This window comes from Rana temporaria, chromosome 9 (assembly GCF_905171775.1).
Source record: "Rana temporaria chromosome 9, aRanTem1.1, whole genome shotgun sequence".
In the NCBI taxonomy this organism is placed as follows: domain Eukaryota; kingdom Metazoa; phylum Chordata; class Amphibia; order Anura; family Ranidae; genus Rana; species Rana temporaria.
This window is the reverse complement of record NC_053497.1, coordinates 79,619,760-79,638,146: the sequence shown is the minus strand read 5'-3', so window position 1 is coordinate 79,638,146 and position 18,387 is coordinate 79,619,760. Positions and strand designations below refer to the sequence as shown.

Here is an 18,387-nt window from a genome sequence, read left to right as displayed (position 1 = left end):
CCGGGGTCCCAGGTGTGCAAAGCACAAAAATAAAAACAAAGCACTTAAGAAGAATGAATCTTTAATTAATTATAAAACAGTGGGATGAAATCTGATTGCCTGCTATTGAAGCATACACCTTGCACATTATTACTCTTGCATACTTTACTGTAAAAGCCTGAATATTTCTTTCTAAAAAGGCATTTTACCAAATGCAATTTGTTATCTTATGAATGCCTACCTTTTATGCATTTTAAAAATGTACATAAATAAAATAAAAAGTGTATCATACACCCAAACATATCTTTTCCCATTTCACCACATTTACTTTGTATCTTTACATGTAATGTAAATGATATATTCTAATACTCATGTTGGTTCTCCAAATGTAATGCAGAAATGAGTATTCTGTGTTTTCATAACCCAAGACAATCATGCCCTGCCCAACATCATTTATGTGTCCATCCTGAAAAGGGGGGTTTCATATTTAAGCGATGATTGAGGTAGTGAAACTAGACACAGCAGGACCACAAGGTAGGGGATTAAAGATGGAGAAAATCTTCACCAGAACAGGTGAAGATTGCACTGCTGCTTTTGATAGGAGGATTGGAATGAAGCCCAGGCCTGTCTCTCTGCCTGGCAGAACAGGTAAATGTTGGCACTGCTACTGTTAAAAGGGGATTAGAGATGAACGCCCCATCAGGTGGAACAGATGGATAATGACCCTGCTGCTGCAAATAGGAAAAGAGGATGCCCAAGTCTGTATCAATGGCTGGCAAGACCTCTGGAAGGTGGATGTGGAGGGTAAGGACAAGAGATTAAGATGACATCCAAGTTTATCTACCTGCCAGGATAGATGGAAGATGGCACTGCTGAGGTGAATGGGGTCAGAAATGGCACCGATGATGATGCTGTGAGATGAGGAGGATGGGAAACGGGGATGGGAAACGGGGATGAGGATCGGGAATGAGGACCAGAGATGAGGAGGGTGAGGCACTGAGGACCAGAGATGAGGATCAGAGACAGGGGAAGGAGTATCAGAGATGATGAGGATCGGGAATAGAAAGGATGAGGGTCAGAGATAATGAGGATTGGGGATGGAAAAGATGAGGACCAGAGAGAGGAGGAAAAGGAGGACCAGAGAGAGGAGGAAAAGGAGGACCAGAGAGAGGAGGAAAAGGAGGACCAGAGAGAGGAGGAAAAGGAAGACCAGAGAGAGGAGGAAAAGGAGGACCAGAGAGAGGAGGAAAAGGAGGACCAGAGATGAGGAAAAGGAGGACCAGAGATGAGGAAAAGGAGGACCAGAGATGGGGGTAGATGAGGAGGATCAGAAATGGGGGTAGATGAGGAGGATCAGAAATGGGGGTAGATGAGGAGGATCAGAGATGGGGGTAGGCGAGGAGGATCAGAGATGGGGTAGGCGAGGAAGGGGAGGATCAGAGATGGGGTAGGCGAGGAAGGGGAGGATCAGAGATGGGGAGGGCGAGGAAGGGGAGGATCAGAGATGGGGTAGGCGAGGAAGGGGAGGATCAGAGATGGGGTAGGCGAGGAAGGGGAGGATCAGAGATGGGGTAGGCGAGGAAGAGGAGGATCAGAGATGGGGTAGGCGAGGAAGGGGAGGATCAGAGATGGGGTAGATGAGGATGGGAAGGGGTAGATGAGGATGGGGAGGATCAGAGATGGGGTAGATGAGGATGGGAAGGATCAGAGATGGGGTAGAGGAGGAAGGGGAGGGGTAGATGAAGATGGGGAGGATCAGAGATGGGGTAGATGAGGATGGGGAGAATCAGAGATGGGGTAGGCGAGGAAGGGGAGGATCAGAGATGGGGTAGATGAGGAGGATCAGAGATGGGGTAGATGAGGAGGATCAGAGATGGGGTAGATGAGGAGGATCAGAGATGGGGTAGATGAGGAGGATCAGAGATGGGGTAGATGAGGAGGATCAGAGATGGGGTAGATGAGGAGGATCAGAGATGGGGTAGATGAGGAGGATCAGAGATGGGGTAGATGAGGAGGATCAGAGATGGGGTAGATGAGGAGGATCAGAGATGGGGTAGATGAGGAGGATCAGAGATGGGGTAGATGAGGAGGATCAGAGATGGGGTAGATGAGGAGGATCAGAGATGGGGTAGATGAGGAGGATCAGAGATGGGGTAGATGAGGATGGGAAGGATCAGAGATGGGGTAGATGAGGATGGGAAGGATCAGAGATGGGGTAGATGAGGATGGGAAGGATCAGAGATTGGGTAGATGAGGATGGGAAGGATCAGAGATGGGGTAGATGAGGATGGGAAGGATCAGAGATGGGGTAGATGAGGATGGGAAGGATCAGAGATGGGGTAGATGAGGATGGGAAGGATCAGAGATGGGGTAGATGAGGATGGGAAGGATCAGAGATGGGGTAGATGAGGATGGGAAGGATCAGAGATGGGGTAGATGAGGATGGGGAGGATCAGAGATGGGGTAGATGAGGATGGGGAGGATCAGAGATGGGGTAGGCGAGGAAGGGGAGGATCAGAGATGGGGTAGATGAGGATGGGGAGGATCAGAGATGGGGTAGATGAGGATGGGGAGGATCAGAGATGGGGTAGGCGAGGAAGGGGAGGATCAGAGATGGGGTAGATGAGGATCAGAGATGGGGTAGATGAGGAGGATCAGAGATGGGGTAGGCGAGGATCAGAGATGGGGTAGATGAGGATGGGAATGATCAGAGATGGGGTAGATGAGGATGGGGAGGATCAGAGATGGGGTAGATGGGGAGGATCAGAGATGGGGGTAGATGAGGATGGGGAGGATCAGAGATGGGGTAGATGATGATGATGGGGAGGATCAGAGATGGGGTAGATGATGATGATGGGGAGGATCAGAGATGGGGGTAGATGAGGATGGGGAGGATCAGAGATGGGGGTAGATGAGGATGGGGAGGATCAGAGATGGGGGTAGATGAGGATGGGGAGGATCAGAGATGGGGGTAGATGAGGATCAGAGATGGGGGTAGATGAGGATGGGGAGGAGGAGGATACCCAGGTCGGTGTCCCTGTCAGTCAGGACAGGTGAAGAGGATGGCAGTGGTACTGATGCCGTGTGCAGACAGGGGAGGAATGAAGTATGAATGGAGGGAGGGGAAGTTTGCAAGTCATTATGTGTAGATGTAGGCCCGGCCTCACTCTCATTCACCCTAGGTCTAGGCTAGGTGGACCTGGGACTCTCCAGCCGCTGGGGAACTACAAATGCCATCAAGGCTTCCCACACAGACTCATGCTGGCACTTGTAGTACCCCCAGCGATGCTGCGGCTTACCTACAGCTCTATGTTGGGCCGAGGTGGACGCATGAGGCCTCACCTTGTAGAAGGCTCCATTGGAGCCCCGCACTTCCACCACCAGCTCCTCCATGTTGCTCGGCACGATGGCAGCGGCTAAGGCGGTCTCTGCAGGCCTCTGTCTCCCTCGTCAGCGGCTTGAGCGCAGCATGAGGCCCGCCGGCCGCCCCCTCCTCCACCTCCTCCCGGGAAATGAAAGCGAAACGGGCCCCTGCCTGGCACAGGATTCCCCCCTCACCCGTCTCGAATGTAAACATTAAACCGCGATCACGTGACGGAGGCCGCGGCTTCGATCACGCCCATTCACACATACAGCAGGCGCAACCTAACATGCTTGCCTTGCTCCGACCGTGACGTCCCGGGTGACTGACAAAGCCGAGAGCCAATAGTGCGCGGACTGGGCGGAAATATGGCCAATCAGCAATCGCTCTTTACGCCGGTATACATTTCTTATGTAGTTGGCGAAGACTTGTGTGCTGACGTCAGGGAGGGGTTGGGGTTGCCATGGAGGTGAGGGAGCAGACAGGGGTGTGGCTGAAGAGCGCGTCTGTCGGCGGGAGAGGAACGCGAGGGATGGGGCCTGAGCTGGGAGGAGAGGGCCCCTCTGGTGTCACCCATGTGGCTTCAGGGAGCAGAGCTCACACCAGAGAAGCCTGCTAAGTGATTAGAGAGCTCAGCCTAGGGGGCGGGGGTACTTGTCTGGGGAAACACATTGGGCTTCAGGTGACTTGGACCTCTGAGGGCAATATCTCCATTTTGGTGCCTTTTATCTTCACCCCATGACCAGCTGTAAGTGCTGGTTCAGTGTTCATATAAGACATTTGACACCATTGCTGGCCACATGACAGGAAATAAACGAAAATAATCTTTATTAACAGAAGGTAAAGAACAAAATGTGAGTATGGCCTCAGATAGAATTAGTTAACCACTTGCTTACTGGGCACATAAACCCCCTTCGTGCCCAGGGCGAAATTTCAGCTTCCGGCACTGCGTCGCTTTAACTGACAATTGCGCGGTCGTGCGACGTGGCTCCCAAACAAAATTGACGTCCTTTTTTCCCCACAAATAGAGCTTTATTTTGGTGGTATTTGATCACCTCTGCGGTTTTTATTTTTTGCGCTATAAACAAAAAAAGAGCGACAATTTAAAAAAAAATATATATATTTTTTACTTGTTGCTATAATAAATATCCCAATTTTTCGACGTATTTTTGTAAAAAAAAAAAAAAATCGCAATAAGCGCAAACGTTATAGCGCCTACAAAATGGGGAACAGAATTATGTTTTTTTTTTATTATTTTTTTTTTTACTAGTAATGGCGGCGATCTGCGATTTTTATTGGGACTGCGATATTGCGGCGGACCTATCGGAGACTTCTGACACAAAAATGTATTTCCCATAGAGTTGAATGGGACTTTAAACAAAAACCCAGACCCTCACAAATGGGGGTAGTTAAGGGATAAATTAACTATCCTATAGTTTAAGTGGACATATAAGTAACATGTGACCAAGTGTTATCGAAATATGTACAGCCGTTTGGAAGTTATGAAGTAACATGTATTTCCCATAGAGTTGAATGGGACTTTAAAGAAAAACCCCGACCATGGCAAATGGGGGTGGGTAAGGGTTAAACCACCTATCCTATGTTTGTTGCTGACATATAAGTAACATGTGTGCCAAGTTTCATGTTAATATCTTTAGCCGTTTGGACGTGATGCTGGAACATACATACATACACACACACACACACGTTGAGTTTTATATATATAGATATGTAGCGCCTGGTTACCGTATTTTCCGGCGTATAAGACGACCCCAAAATTTTGGTTTTGGGATATACTCACTGTATAAGACTACCCCCTTTTTTCCAAGCCCCACTGTGCCATTACATGCCCCCACAGTGCCATCACATTACATGCCCCCACAGTGCCATCACATTACATGCCCCCACAGTGCCATCACATTACATGCCCCCACAGTGCCATCACATTAAATGCCACCACAGTGCCATCACATTACTTTCCCCCACAGTGCCATCACATTGCATGCCCCCACAGTGCCATCACATTGCATGCCCCCACAGTGCCATCACATTACATGCCCCCACTTTCCCCCCCACTGTGCCATCACTCACGTTTTGCAGGCCGGTGACAGTCTCTGTCTGCTGCGAGCGTCCATGATTTCAAAGCCGCGCGCCGTCTTCTCAGCGTGTCCTGTGATTGGCAGAACACAAATTTTCCCAGTAGCGCCTCTGTTCTATGTTCCGCCAATCACGGATGCCTTCTCATCTCGTCCAAGGATGAGAAGGCATCCGTGATAGGCGGAAAACAGAACAGAGGCGCTGCTGGGAAGATTTCTGTTCCGCCTATCACAGGACAGCGAGGACGCGCTGAGAAGACGGCGCGCAGCTTTGAAATTATGACGATCGCAGCTGCACGGAGACCGTACCCGGCGTATAAGACGACCCCCGACTTTGGATGCATTTTTTTGCATCCAAAAAGTCGTCTTATACGCCGGAAAATACGGTACTTCAAAGTACCAGGGAGATCAGAGTGTTAGTTAAACTCTGATCTGGTTAATGTGTTCAAATTTGGGTCTCTGTCTCAGCTTGGCTGTGCTGTGGGCTTATTCTTTTGTTGCTGGGGTGTTATTCCAACCCCGGAACAGTAGGTGGCAGCAGTAGAGTCAAGACTTAGGTGCTCTTCCCCAGCAACCAATCAGGATGGTTGGGCCTTGCTGTGCATGCTGGGGGAGGGTATTTATGGGGCAGACGCCATTAGTTCTGGGTCTTCAAGTGCGGCATCCACCTTTAGGGTGCCTGCGCCCCAGGCGTTATGGCCTATCGGGTTGGGGCGCACGTACCACGCGGAGTTCCGGGACCAAGTTGGTCCGGAACAAATGAGCTGTGGTAGGGAGCCCAGTGGTCGACTGGGTTTCCAATCCTGAACAAAGCTGTTCGGTGGGGAGTCCATCTGAGGAGAGCCAATGAGAGGCTGGCGATCCAATAGGGTCTCGACAAACCACCGGGGATCGAGGTATCCGGACACTGGGAGGCTGGTCACCTGTCAGTCGGTACCTGAAAGTAACTTGAAGGAGATCCAGGCGTAATTCAACCAAGGAGGTTCATCTCCGTAACCACAATCAGGAGGGCCTGTGGCAGAGGTTTCTCACTGAATCCATTCCAGGAGGGTCTGTGGCAGAGACTTCTCCCAAAAGGTTCCAGTTCATTCCAGGAGTGTCTGTGGCAGAGACTTCTCCCAAAAGGTTCCAGTTCATTCCAGGAGTGTCTGTGGCAGAGACTTCTCCCAAAAGGTTCCAGTTCATTCCAGGAGTGTCTGTGGCAGAGACTTTTCCTTAAAAGTTCGAGCGATACTCTGGCTGCCAGGCCAGTGAGAGAGGCCTGTCCAGGTACGCTATTCCCACTCAAGTGTGAACGGTGCTTGTCGCCCTATTGCGTTCCATGCTGGAACGCATACGGCGACCGTGCACTGACATCATCGCCCGGCACCGCGTGCGTTCCAGTGTGGAACGCGGAAGTGCCGAGATTAATCAACGCTCTTCGGCACACATGCCTCTCTGCTATAAACAGAACAGCGTGCAGAGTACACGCTGTTCTATTATTGTCAGCCGTAGCCGGACCACGCTACATACATTCTACTGGCAATATCCCCTCAACTAACCAGCAGCATAACCCGGATCCATGCTACCTCTGTGTCACCCATTATCTGCATCTACGCTGCCAAGCATATCGCTGTTGCTGGGGACACCCTAAGAGATTTTGCACCAGAAGTTCCTCCATGACAGAAACCCATTGCTGCCACACTACCTTGCTTACTGAAGTACTCTCATCCTCTGCAAACGGATAAGTACCATTACTTTGCATATACTAGTACTACTTTAGAATTAACCGGTTCACATATAGCATTTACTAAGTACTGTATTTGGTTCTGCCTCTACGTTATACTACAGTACTGTTTGGGATTACTTAGTTTGCTTCCAGCTGACAGCTGTGCAATATCTTAAAGGGACATACACTCTGAAACCATCTGAACTGTAGTTGCCTCTCTCAGGTATATGCTAATTGCATACTGTATTCTCATATGCTATGTGCTTGACATTTGTTGTTAAAAGTATATGGGCTTGCGGCCTAAAATATTGAACATGTTCGCTTAATCTTTTTAGGCTAAGGGTTGAAGGTATGTTATACCCGCTCCCTTAGTAGCTGAATGAATTCCCCTATAAGAGTGATATGATGTAGAGAACCCCCAAACTCTTTTTTTCTCTGATTAGAGTGACGCCTGGCAGGGCCGGCGCAACCACCAGGCGGACCAAGCGGCCGCTTGGGGCGGGCAGGTCCGCAGCCTGGGATGGGGCGGAAAAATTACTTTTTTTTTTTAATACTTTTTTGTCCGGTGTCCCGCTCCGGTGTGCTAATGCGCCGCAGCGCCTGTTAGCTGCTGTCACTGGATGTGGCCCGGGCCGGGCGCAGCCAGTCCCGACTCCCTTACCTAAGGGTAGCGGCTAGTTACTGGCCAGTAGAAGGACCCTGGTGATGTCACAGACCATGTGACTGTTTGGTCACATGGTACAGAGAAATACAGGAAGTGATCACAAGCCATGCGGCTGCTCTGCTAAACATGTGTGTGCACGGGCTTTTCTCTGCTTCAATTTTGGAATCTCTGCCAAGGAGTAGGACTGTCTGTAGCTGTATATGGGTGGGGGGGGGTGGTGAATAGGAGGCTACAGAGCAGAGCACACGTCTTCACCCTGAAGGTTTCTCCCTCCATCTTTTATATTATATCCTCTCTGTATACCTCAATCTCTCTCTCTGTATACCCTCTCTCTCTCTGTATACCCTCTCTCTCTACCCTTTCTCTCTCTGTATACCCCCCTCTCTCTCTGTATACCCCCCCTCTCTCTCTGTATACCCTCTCTCTCTCTCTGTATACCCCCTCTCTCTCTCTCTCTCTGTATACCCCCCCTCTCTCTCTGTATACCCCCTCTCTCTCTCTCTGTATAACCCCCTCTCTCTCTCTCTGTATAACCCCCCCTCTCTCTCTCTGTATAACCCCCTCTCTCTCTCTCTCTCTCTCTCTCTGTATGCCCCCCCTCTCTCTCTCTCTGTATGCCTCTCTCTCTCTCTGTATGCCCCCCCTCTCTCTCTCTCTGTATGCCCCCCCTCTCTCTCTCTCTCTCTCTGTATGCCCCCCTCTCTCTCTCTCTCTCTCTGTATGCCCCCCCTCTCTCTCTCTCTGTATGCCCCCCCTCTCTCTCTCTCTGTATACCCCCCTCTCTCTCTCTCTGTATACCCTCTCTCTCTCTCTCTCTCTCTCTCTCTCTGTATACCCTCTCTCTCTCTCTCTCTCTCTGTATGCCCCCCTCTCTCTCTCTGTATACCTCTCTCTCTCTCTCTCTCTCTCTCTCTGTGTAAACCCCCTCTCTCTTTCTCTCTGTATACCCCCCCCTCTCTCTCTCTGTATACCGCCTCTCTCTCTCTCTCTGTATACCCCCCCTCTCTCTCTCTCTCTGTATACCCCCCTCTCTCTCTCTCTCTGTATACCCCCCCTCTCTCTCTCTCTGTATACCCCCCCTCTCTCTCTCTCTCTGTATACCCCTCTCTCTCTCTCTCTCTCTCTGTATACCCCCTCTCTCTCTCTCTCTCTCTGTATACCCTCTCTCTCTCTGTATACCCCCCTCTCTCTCTCTGTATACCCCCTCTCTCTCTGTATACCCTCTCTCTCTCTCTGTATACCCCCCTCTCTCTCTGTATACCCCCTCTCTCTCTGTATACCCCCTCTCTCTCTCTCTGTATACCCTCCCTCTCTCTCTGTATACCCCCCTCTCTCTCTCTCTCTCTCTCTGTATACCCTCCCTCTCTCTGTATACCCCCTCTCTCTCTCTCTCTATGTATACCCTCCCTCTCTCTCTGTATACTCTCTCTCTCTGTATACTCTCTCTCTCTGTATACTCTCTCTCTCTCTGTATACCCCCCTCTCTCTGTATACCCCCCCTCTCTCTCTCTCTGTATACCCCCTCTCTCGCTCTCTCTCTCTCTCTCTCTCTGTATACCCCCTCTCTCTGTATACCCTCTCTCTCTCTCTCTCTCTGTGTAGAGGAATGGCGGAAGCAGAGCAGGGCCCAGGGGGGATGGATGATGGAAGAAGGAGCAAGGGGGGGTTAATGGAGACTGGGTCGGGTGGATAATTAATAAAGCAGGAGGGCATAATGGAATTGGAAGAAGGAGTGGGGGGGAGGAATGGTGGAAGCAGAGCAGGGCCCAGGGGGGATGGATGATGGAAGAAGGAGCAAGGGGGGTTAATGGAGACTGGGTTGATAATGAAAGCAGGAGGGCATAATGGAAGAAGGAGTGGGGGGGGGGTTAATGGAAGCAGTGGGGGATAATGGAAGAAGGAGCAGGGGGGGGGGATGGATAATGGTAGCAGGGGGGTAATGGAAACGGGGGTGGATAATGGATGCAGGGGGGATGGATAATGGAAGCAGGGGGATGGATAATGGAAGCAGGGGGGATGGATAATGGAAGCAGGGGGATGGATAATGAAAGCAGGGGGATGGATAATGGAAGCAGGGGGGATGGATAATGGAAGCAGGGGGGATGGATAATGGAAGCAGGGGGGATGGATAATGGAAGCAGGGGGGATGGATAATGGAAGCAGGGGGGATGGATAATGGAAGCAGGGGGATGGATAATGGAAGCAGGGGGGATGGATAATGGAAGCAGGGGGGATGGATAATGGAAGCAGGGGGGATGGATAATGGAAGCAGGGGGGATGGATAATGGAAGCAGGGGGGATGGATAATGGAAGCAGGGGGGATGGATAATGGAAGCAGGGGGATGGATAATGGAAGCAGAGTGACTAGGCAGGGAGAAGAAGCAGACAGATCGTCCCCTTCGCTGCACTAAGCCAGAGGTGACCATGCTGATGTCCAGCAGGCAGCAGCAGCCGTGGGTGTCAGCTCTCTGCCCGCCCCGCCTCCCTCTCTGGGTGATGTGCAACCATTGGAGGAGCAGGGCATAGACACCCAGAATGGATCCACCCAGGCCTAGACTGGCCACACGCTGGGCCGAAGCCACTTGTCCTGGAGGAGTGTGGAGCCCAAAGCAAAGCTGATCCTGCAGCTTACCCAGCCTGTGACATGTGGAGGGAGATGGAAAGAAGTGCTCCAAGGTAGGAACTTGTCAGGTGGTTGGGGAAGCGCTGGGGATGATCTTATCACTGGTGTGTGACCCCCTCCACTTGGCTGCATCCATCCACCTAGCTGTCCACTTTGCTATATTCTCCCTCCACCACGCTGCACCCCCCCCCTCTGCTCTCCACCTGGCTGCACTTTCCCTCTTCTGTCCACCTGGCTGCACTTTCCCTCTTCTGTCCACCTGGCTGCACTTCCCCTCCTCTGCTGTCCACCTGGCTGCCCTTCCCCTCTGCTGTCCACCTGGCTGCCCTTCCCCTCTGCTGTCCACCTGGCTGCCCTTCCCCTCTGCTGTCCACCTGGTTGCCCTTCCCCTCTTCTGGCCACCTGGCTGCCCTTCCCCTCTGCTGTCCACCTGGCTGCCCTTCCCCTCTGCTGTCCACCTGGCTGCACCCCCTCCTCTGCTGTCCACCTGGCTGCACCCCCTCCTCTGCTGTCCACCTGGCTGCACCCCCTCCTCTGCTGTCCACCTGGCTGCACCCCCTCCTCTGCTGTCCACCTGGCTGCACCCCCTCCTCTGCTGTCCACCTGGCCGCACTTCCCCTCTGCTGTCCACCTGGCCGCACTTCCCCTCTGCTGTCCACCTGGCTGCACCTCTCCTCTCCACTCCACCTGGCTGCACCTCTCCACTCCACCCCACCTGGCTGCACCTCTCCTCTCCTCTCCACTGCACCTCTCCACTCCACCTGGCTGCACCTCTCCTCTCCACTCCACCTGGCTGCACCTCTCCTCTCCACCTGGCTCTATCCCTCCACCTACCTGCACCCCCCCTCCTGTCCACCTGGCTCTATCCCTTCACCTGGCTGAACCCATTCTCCACCTGGACCAGTTCTGGTGCTAAAATTGAATTCATTTTGATTTTTTTTTGGGGGGGGGCGCAAGTAGCTTGTCTCGCCTAGGGCGCAAAATAGTCTAGCACGGGCCCTGACGCCTGGGGTCCGGTACTGATAATCACTATACATAGAGTAGTGCATTGAAATCCTCAATGTAGTTGTGCCTCATTCACGCTTATTGTAATCTTTCAACGCTAGGGGTTGGACGCATGTTGTAATACCTCCACCCTTAGTAGCTCAACGCATTCCTATATGTGAGAGAGATGATGTAGTGAACCCCCTAACTAATTTTCTCTGATTGGAGTGACGCCTGGGGTCCAGTACTGAAATTTCACATAGCATAGATAGGTGCATTGAAATCTTTCCCTAACCACAGTTGTGGTTCACTCTTGTTCACCGTAGTTTGTGACATCAAGCAGGAGTGGCGCAAGAAGTGTTACACGTGGGAGCAGGACTGTTTCCCTATTGCTACGCCTGAATTTGCTATTCTTCTCCTTTCAATTCTACCTTCTTCACTACAAGTTTTATTGTTTTTACCCGGCTGGGTAATAAAGAGCACAGCAAAAGACACCTGTCGTGGACATTCCTTTACTACTGCTATATGCACCATACACCCCTAAGATGGCGGAGGAGCCATGAGGTAATATGATGCTGACAGTAAGGGTCAATGGACACCCCGGACCAAAAAGACGTGAACCTCACTTTTAACAGAAGAGTGGCCACAATGACGAACGATTATTCTCATTAATTCTGTGATCAGTGGCTAATAATTAGAGTTGAGCGGACACCTGGATGTTCGGGTTCGGGTCCGAACCCGTACTTTAAAAAAACATTTCGGGAACCCGAACCCGAACTCCGAACCCCATTGTAGTCAATGGGACACGGACTTTTAGAAAAAGAAAATGCGCAGAGGTCCCCTCAAATTCAATAACTAGACCCTTTAGGTCTGGTATGGATATTAAGGGGAACCCCGCCGTCAATTTAAAAAAAAAAAAATTGTGCGGTTCCCCCTAAATATCCATAACCAGACCCGTTATCCGAGCACGTTGACCTGGCCGGCCGCAGAAAAGAGGGGGGGACAGAGTGCGGCCCCCCCCTCTCCTGAACCGCACCAGGCCACATGCCCTCAACATGGGGAGGATGTCCCCATGTTGATGGGGACAAGGGTCTCATCCCCACAACCCTTGCCCAGTGGTTGTGGGGGCAGGGCCGGTGCAAGTTTTTTTTACACCCTAGGCGAAACCAAATTTTGCCGCCCCCCCTATTGACTCCACTCCCTTTGCCCTGTTCTGTATACCCCACCTTTTTAATAAAGTGCCCATCAAATGCAGCCTCACCAGCACCCATCAACGAAGCCTCACCAGCGCCCATCAAATGCAGCTTTACTAGCGTCCATTAATGAATGTTTGCTTGCTTCTATTCATTTGGGAGTGGGCAACAGACACAGTCCTTCCCCACCCATGCACCTCTAACACTATGTGCGAATGGATTGGCGACTGCCTGCTGCTGATGAGACTTAGTTGCTTGCTGCAGAGAGAAGAGAGTAGAAACATCAGTGGCCGGGCACCCTAGGGAGCAGTACACCCTAGGCGGCTGCCTAGTTTGCCTAGTGGTAGCACCGGCCTTGTGTGGGGGTATGCGGGCGGGAGGCTTATCAGAATCTGGAAGACCCCTTTAATAAAAGGGACCCCCAGATCCTGACCCCCCCCTGTGTGAAATGGTAATGGGGTACACTACCCCTACCATTTCACGAAGGAAGTGTAAAGTCTTGTAAAAAAAAACACACACACACACACCGTAGAATAAAGTCCTTTATTAATAACAAGAAAAAAAACTCCAGCGGTGATAATCCACTCGTTCCCGGCTTCCTGCTTCAACGTTGTCCTGATCCAGCGACTGCTGCGGGTGATCTCCAGCGATGAGAAGATCCAGCGACGGGTGATCTCCGCTCCAGCGATGAGAAGATCCATTCATCCGGAGCGCAGCATCGCCGACCTCCTCTCATCGCTGGACACAGCCCAGAGAATGACGCGCTGAAGCTGTGACATTACTTAGGCCCCATTCACACCTAGGCGTTTTTACGCCTGAAGCGCACTGCTCACAAACGCCAGAGGGGAGAATTAACATTATTCCCTATGGTGACTGTTCACACCTGAACGCCCAAACGCCTGTCGCGCGAAGCTCAAACAAGTCCCGGACCTTTTTTTGTCGCGCGAATCGCGCGACACCGGCGTTTGAGCGTTTTTTTTTCCCCATAGAAAGTAATGGGAAACGCGCGTATTGAGCGTATCGCGCGACAACGGGCGTTTGCTATGGGCGTTTCGTCGCTTTAATCAATAGAACTTGTCGCCCAGGCAGAAGATTAAACAAAATCTACCAACATAGCAACAAGTGATGAAAAGATGATAATTTTTCCTATTGGCTAAAATAAGAAACGCCGAAGTACAAAAACGTCGCACGACGCTGTATGCAAACGCGCAAATAAGCATGAATACGCGCGAAAAAAAACGCCCGAAAAAACGACCGAACGCCCTACGCTCAGGTGTGAATGCAGCCTTATATAGGGGAGGCAGGCCCACCCGCCACGTGACCCCGCATCCTCTGACGTACCCTCTGCTACGTCACTGGGTAAGCCCCGGCTTCCCTCTTCCTGGGCTTCCCCAGTGACGTAGCAGAGGGTACGTCAGAGGGCGCGGGGAAGCCGGGAACGAGTGGATTATCACCGCTGGAGTTTTTTTCTTTTTTTTTTTTTATTAATAAAGGACTTTATTCTACGGTGTGTGTGTGTGTTTTTTTTTACAAGACTTTACACTTCCTTTGTGAAATTGTAGGGGTACAGTAGTGTACCCCATTACCATTTCACACAGGGGGTCAGGATCTGGGGGTCCCCTTTGTTAAAGGGGTCATCCAGATTCTGATAAGCCTCCCGCCCGCATACCCCCACAACCACCGGGCAAGGGTTGTGGGGATGAGACCCTTGTCCCCATCAACATGGGGACATTCTCCCCATGTTGAGGGCATGTGGCCTGGTGCGGTTCAGGAGAGGGGGGGGCCGCACTCTGTCCCCCCCTCTTTTCTGCGGCCGGCCAGGTCAACATGCTCGGATAACGGGTCTTAATATCCATACCAGACCTGAAGGGACTGGTTATTGAATTTGCGGGGACCTTCGCGCATTTTTTTTCCCGAACCCTGATCCCGGACCCGAACTTTTTCCAATTATTCGGGTCCGGGTTCGGGAAAAACCCAAAGTCCGTACCGAACCCGAACTTTACAGTTCGGGTTCGCTCAACCCTACTAATAATTCGTCGGTGTCTGGAGTCCATTGGCTAATACAAAAATAAAGCATTTCAACATTTTTCTAATGCTACGTGTGAGTGAAGAGGGAGAGGAGCTCCTCCACAAAAGCCCCCACCCTCTGGGTTTATATTGCTAGGTAAACATTGTATATGTATGTAGCGTTCCGTTTTTATATATATACAGTATATCTTTATGGATAGAGATGGGTTGGAAATGGCAGAGCACTGACTTGAACACGCTAGGGTCAGAGCAGATGGGAGAAGAAGGATGGCAAGTCCAAATTTGCCCTAGTCCTCAGGTGCAAGCCACAGCCCAATTTTCCCTCAAATAAAAATAGTTGTCAGGATGCCAAATAGGTACCGTATGGGCTTCCTGGATATTGGCACAGTCATCCCTCTCCTCACAGATCACAAGATATCATCAACCAGCACTCATTTTTTTGTGCTTTTCCCAGAGAAAAGAGGAAACCATCAATCTCAGGTAGGAATATTCTCTTTTTTGAAGGGGTAAAAAGACTCCTAAGGATGAAACGTGAGGCATTCATGGCTGCCAGATATGAAAAGCCTCTTCTTTGAGAGACACAAGGAATATTAGGTGCTGATGGCTCCAAGGACTCTGAGACAATTGCTTCATATGTTATGAGCCTGCAGAATGTGACCTGAGGGGGCAAGTGTCACTGTTTGCATACTCTGCCCTAGCAATACTAAAGACTACCCCACCACATTGCTCTCCATGCAGACAGTTAGTCGAACTGTAAATCATTTCATTGGTATGGTTAAAAACCTTCTACACAGTTTAATTTTGGGGTATGTTTTCGTTTGTTTTTGGAACTGTGGGGGAAAAACAGGCAGCTAGTGCAGAAAGTGTGTCTAAAGTAAATTATGTTATTATTTTGCCTATACTTGGGGAGGATGTTCGCAACGCTAGGTCAAAGGTACCTGACATTTTCACATTAGCGATCATGGTTGGGGAGTTATGGGAAACTGCATCAGTGTCAAACTTAAAGCGGAGGTTCACCCATAGCCAACACCTTTTCCCCTTAGCTTCATGCTCGTTTTGTCTAGGGGAATCGGCAATTTGTTTTAAAATATGATCCGTACTTACCCGTTTTCGAGATGCATCTTCTCCGCCGCTTCCGGGTATGGGCTGCGGGACTGGGCGTTCCTTCTTGATTGACAGTCTTCCGAGAGGCTTCCGACGGTCGCATCCATCGCGTCACGATTTTCCGAAAGAAGCCTAACGTCGGTGCGCAGGCGCAGTATAGAGCCGCACCGACGTTCGGCTACGAGTGACGCGATGGATGCGACCGTCGGAAGCCTCTCGGAAGACTGTCAATCAAGAAGGAACGCCCGCTCCCGAAGACCCATACCCGGAAGCGACGGAGACGATGCATCTCGAAAACGGGTAAGTACGGATCATATTTTAAAAAAAATAGCCGATTCCCCTAGACAAAACGAGCAGGAATCTAAGGGGAGAAGAGAAAAAAAAAAAGAATTGGGTGAACTCCCGCTTTAACAAACCAGTTGTCAGGAATGATTTTCGGACCGCGCAGTTACGGCCTACCTACCATATTATGTAAAGGTAGAACAGGAGCAAGTTGTGGAGCATCTGGTGTACCTCAGTCTCACACAAAGATAATGTTGTATCTGGCCCATTCTCATGTATTGGCTGGTCATTTAGGAAAGATTTAGGAAGACTTGAGCAGCAGTTTTTATGGCAGGGCAGCCATTCACAAAGATGGTTAAGGGTTTTTGTAACGCTTGCCCTGTCAAATGAATACATCCCGACCACATTTTCAAAGTTTGTTTGTACCATTCAACGGCGGATCCCCGAGACAATCATGTGACATTGGCTTTAAAAAAAAAAAGTCTCACTCTCTCTCTGTCATCACCAGGGCCGATCTGGCGCAGCCCAGTAGGCTGCCTGTCTTGAGGCTGCTTTGAGCTGTAGCTGACTGCAGCGCTCCCCCTCTCTCCTGCGTGTATGACACCGGGCATTTCTCGCTGTGTGTGAGAGCTAGGTCTGTGTTCGGCTGTGCTGCCTGTGCTAGACCTGCTTGTGTGATAGTAGATGGAGATGGAACACTGATTGAATCAGTGTTTTGTCTATCACACAAGCCCGTCTAGGGGGGGACCTTGCTAGAGCACACTGCCCTGCCAAACACAGACCTAAAGCTCCTGTTTGTTCCATGACACACGTCGGGAGAGAAGATACCTGCTGTGTGTGATCGAGGCAATGCCATGGTGAGTGCCATGCACAGTGAGGCTTCATTCATATACAAAAGTGGGGCTGCATTAATATACAAAGTGGGGCTGCATTCATATACAAAATGGGGCTGCATTCATATACAAAGTGGGGCTGTATTCATATACAAAGTGGGGCTGCATTAATATACAAAAGTGAGACTGCATTCATAGACAAAAGTGGGACTGCATTCATAGACAAAAGTGGGACTGCATTCATAGACAAAGTGGGACTGCATTCATAGACAAAGTGGGACTGCATTCATAGACAGAGTGGGGCTGCATTAATATATAAAAGTGGGGCTGCATTAATATACACAAGTGGGGCTGCATTAATATACACAAGTGGGGCTGCATTAATATACAACAGTGGGGCTGCATTCATATACAAAGTGGGGCTGCATTAATATACAAAAATGGGGCTGCATTAATATACAAAAGTGGGGCTGCATTTATATACAAAAGTGGGGCTGCATTTATATACAAAAGTGGGACTGCATTTATATATACAGTGGGGTTTGCATTTATATATACAAAATTGGGACTGCATTTATATACAAAAGTGGGACTGCATTTATATACAAAAGTGGGACTGAATTTATTTACAAAAGTGGGACTGAATTTATTTACAAAAGTGGGACTGAATTTATATAAAAAAGTGGGACTGAATTTATATACAAAAGTGGGACTGCATTCATTTACAAAAGTGGGGCTGCATTCATATACAAAAGTGGGACTGAATTTATATACAAAAGTGGGACTGCATTTATATACAAAAGTGGGACTGCTTTTATATACAAAAGTGGGACTGCTTTTATATACAAAAGTGGGACTGAATTTATATACAAAAGTGGGACTGAATTTATATACAAAAGTGGGACTGCATTTATATACAAAAGTGGGGCTGCATTCATATACAAAAGTGGGACTGAATTAATATACAAAAGTGGGACTGTATTTATATACAAAAGTGGGGCTGCATTTATATACAAAAGTGGGACTGTGTTCATATGTACAGTGAGGCTGCAATGATGGGCACTGATGAGGCTGCATTGATCTCTTGTACCATGTCTTCAGTCTCTGACCATCTCTTGTACCATGTCTCCAGTCTCTGACCATCCCTTGTACCATGACCTTTCCTTGTACCACGTCTGCAGTCTCTGACCATCCCTTGTACCATGTCTGCAGTCTCTGAAGATCCCTTGTACCATGTCTGCAGTCTCTGACCATCCCTTGTACCATGTCTGCAGTCTCTGACCATCTCTTGTACCATGTCTGCAGTCTCTGACCATCTCTTGTACCATGTCTACAGTCTCTGACCATCTCTTGTACCATGTCTTCAGTCTCTGGCCATCTCTTGTACCATGTCTCCAGTCTCTGACCATCCCTTGTACCATGACCATCCCTTGTACCACATCTGCAGTCTCTGACCATCCCTTGTACCATGTCTGCAGTCTCTGACGATCCCCTGTACCATGTCTGCAGTCTCTGACCATCTCTTGTACCAT

The 18,387-nt window shown here is 49.9% G+C and overlaps 1 protein-coding gene across 2 annotated transcripts in view; it reads right to left on the bottom strand.

Annotated features, from left to right (window-relative positions):
- Window positions 1-3,600, bottom strand: part of FMR1 (FMRP translational regulator 1) — a 78,280-nt gene extending 74,680 nt beyond the window's left edge. Inside the window, exon 1 of one of the 2 annotated variants that reach the window (XM_040323794.1) lies at window positions 3,322-3,600. In XM_040323794.1, the coding sequence (XP_040179728.1) occupies window positions 3,322-3,372 (51 nt within the window). In that variant the 5' untranslated portion in view covers window positions 3,373-3,600. The remainder of the gene's footprint in view (window positions 1-3,321) is intronic. The other variant, XM_040323792.1, reaches the window with a different exon arrangement.
- Between the last annotated feature and the right edge of the window lie 14,787 nt (window positions 3,601-18,387).